We start from the raw sequence: 2,500 nt of genomic DNA, 5'->3' as shown, positions 1-2,500 counted from the left end.
ATATAATTTAGTATGACTAGTGCAAAATGCCCGTGCAAAATCAGTTTTTAAGTGTGTTTTTAGTAATTGTTGGTTTGGTGTGTTACACACATTGTTACAATTACACAGCAAAAGTTCGGTGACATTTTTATTTGTGCATGGTAGAAAACAACGTGAATTTCGAGAAAACGCTATGCTTGAGCAAACATTTTGTGAATAGGCAACTACAAATGATGCCCGTGAAAGAGAATGTGAACGCATTGAATAGGATGTGTTTAGTTGGTGAATAGCATTTACACAGTAGCGATAACGTTAAGCGCACCAGAATGAAATATAATATTCAGAAGTAAACAGCATAGCTGACTTATAGATTCAGTTTACATCCACAAATGAATAAGCGCGTTGATTCAGGGAGCAGTGCAAAGTGCCCGTGCAAAATCAGTTTTTGTGAGCTGATCGCCGTCAAAAAAGTTCAGGAGATATTTCTTAGCGATAGCTGATTTCAACAGTTTCAATATGATAAAAAATAACTTTTATATTGATTCAATGGATTAATTGCATTTTGGGGAAAAAATAATCCGTTTTTATAATAAATCTTTGAAAATCAAAATCTGGATTTGATAAAGATGCTATGTGAAAGTTTGAAACAGAAAATAGTGGTTTTCATCTTGACAATTTCTTGGTAAAGAAAACACATTTTTACTCAAATTAATCAAAATGGATTTATCACGTTCTGGAACCAAACTATAATATTCAGAAGTAAACAGTGTAGCTGACAGAGTGTTTATGTCAGAATGTTTATTTTTAAACCACAACCTTCTAAAAATGATATATTTAACGATATATTTTGCATTTCTCATCCAAACAACGTTAAACTTGGCACTGCACTTACTCGTGCCCGTAGCGAGACACCTGTCGAGTTTGAAATCCATCGGACTAACGGTTCGAGAGATATGCGAATAACAGACATACACACACACACACACACACAGACAGACACACAGACAGACAGACAGACGTTTCTGTAATTTATAGATGGATATAATATAGTATGATATAATATAGTATGATATAATATAGTGTAATATAATATAGTATAATACGTAAGCAATAAGGTACGAGAGGCTGTGCTGTATCGTGAATAAGTAACGGCTGAAGGGCGTTGTTAGGCACGACGCGAAGCGGAGTCAGTCGTGACTTATTCACGATACAACACTTGCCTCGAGTACCTTATTGCTTTTATAAAACGGTTACCACACAATATTAAAGTAAAAAAAAAATGTATTAGTGCAACTTTGATTAAGTTAAATCAATAAAAGCATTCCTTCCGCTAGAAAAAAATAGTCCCCAACAACGTTCCAATGTGTAATATGCATGAAAGCTCAAATAAAAACAACAAACCGTTCTCAAACTTTGTCTCATTCTTTTTATTTTTTACAACACAATATTTGTGAAATTTCCTCACACAAATAGGCATAGCTTATCTCTCAGCATGAGAAAACGTTTATTTTTTGTTTATTCCGTTATTTTCTCTCTGCACTAAACTAAATATTTACATAGCCTAAATAAAAACACAAGGGCACATATTTTGATAGATAACAGTTAGGTCTTTAATCTATTTTATTAATGTTATTAATTTAGTTGCTAAAATGCTGCCTAACAAGAGATACTTTTTTATTGTTGTTTATTTAAATTTATTTGAACATCTCCGTTTATTGTGCACGCATTAAATATTTGTCTCATTTCAGTCGGCTCCACTGTGGTGATGTTTACCGCGGCTCTCTTTAGTTGGGGCTCAGCGCTGTCAGCAGGGTTTCTGTTGCAGAGAGAACGTCTCCAATGCTTTCTTTGTTTTAAGTTTGGCCTCAAAGTCAAACCACTCATCCATCGTCATGCCACCTAGTAAATCGAAATTTACTTTAAACATTTTAGCCTTTTTAATTCTTACGTTTTTTTTCTATGTTTATGTTGATATGTGTGGTTGCTAAGGGTGTTGCTAAGGGCGCAGTGATAAATAGAACCGTTGGTGAAGCGGTCATAGCCGTGTTTTATCGTGAATAAAGCACAGCTATTGACCAATCAGAATCAAGAATTGGAACTAACCGTTTTATATAATATAATATAATATAATATAATATAATATAATATAATATAGTATGGTATAATACAATGTAAAATTAGTATGATATAATATAATATGATAATATAATATAATATAGTATGGTATAATACAATATAGTATAATATAATATTAGTATGATATAATATAGTATAATATTATATAATATAATAATAATAATAAACGGATCTGTTCCACAGGTCACACGTCTCACAGATTTTCTCTGGATCTGGACTCTCAGGATCTCGACAGGTACTGACCGTTCTTCATCTGTTCTGACAGCAGTAGTTCCTCTGGGTGTCCTGATGTGTGTGTGTGTGTGTGTGTGTGTCCGCAGTGCCTGTGAGGACGACAGCACCTCGTCCGGTAAGAACTGAAGCACTTTCTCTCTCGGCTCAGATC

General features: G+C 33.9%; 1 protein-coding gene across 6 annotated transcripts in view; it reads left to right on the top strand.

The window, feature by feature from the left end:
• Nucleotides 1-2,500, top strand: part of clnk (cytokine dependent hematopoietic cell linker) — a 24,612-nt gene that overhangs the window by 18,939 nt on the left and 3,173 nt on the right. For all 6 annotated transcript variants that reach the window (XM_084133446.1, XM_084133445.1, XM_084133447.1 and 3 more), the window contains 2 exons: nucleotides 2,299-2,350; nucleotides 2,436-2,464. In XM_084133446.1, the coding sequence (XP_083989572.1) occupies nucleotides 2,299-2,350; nucleotides 2,436-2,464 (81 nt within the window). The remainder of the gene's footprint in view (nucleotides 1-2,298; nucleotides 2,351-2,435; nucleotides 2,465-2,500) is intronic.

The sequence above is a fragment of the Abramis brama genome, assembly GCF_963993115.1.
Source record: "Abramis brama genome assembly, chromosome: 13".
In the NCBI taxonomy this organism is placed as follows: domain Eukaryota; kingdom Metazoa; phylum Chordata; class Actinopteri; order Cypriniformes; family Leuciscidae; genus Abramis; species Abramis brama.
The sequence above is the reverse complement of the archived record's forward strand: the minus strand, read 5'-3'. Positions and strand labels throughout refer to the sequence as shown.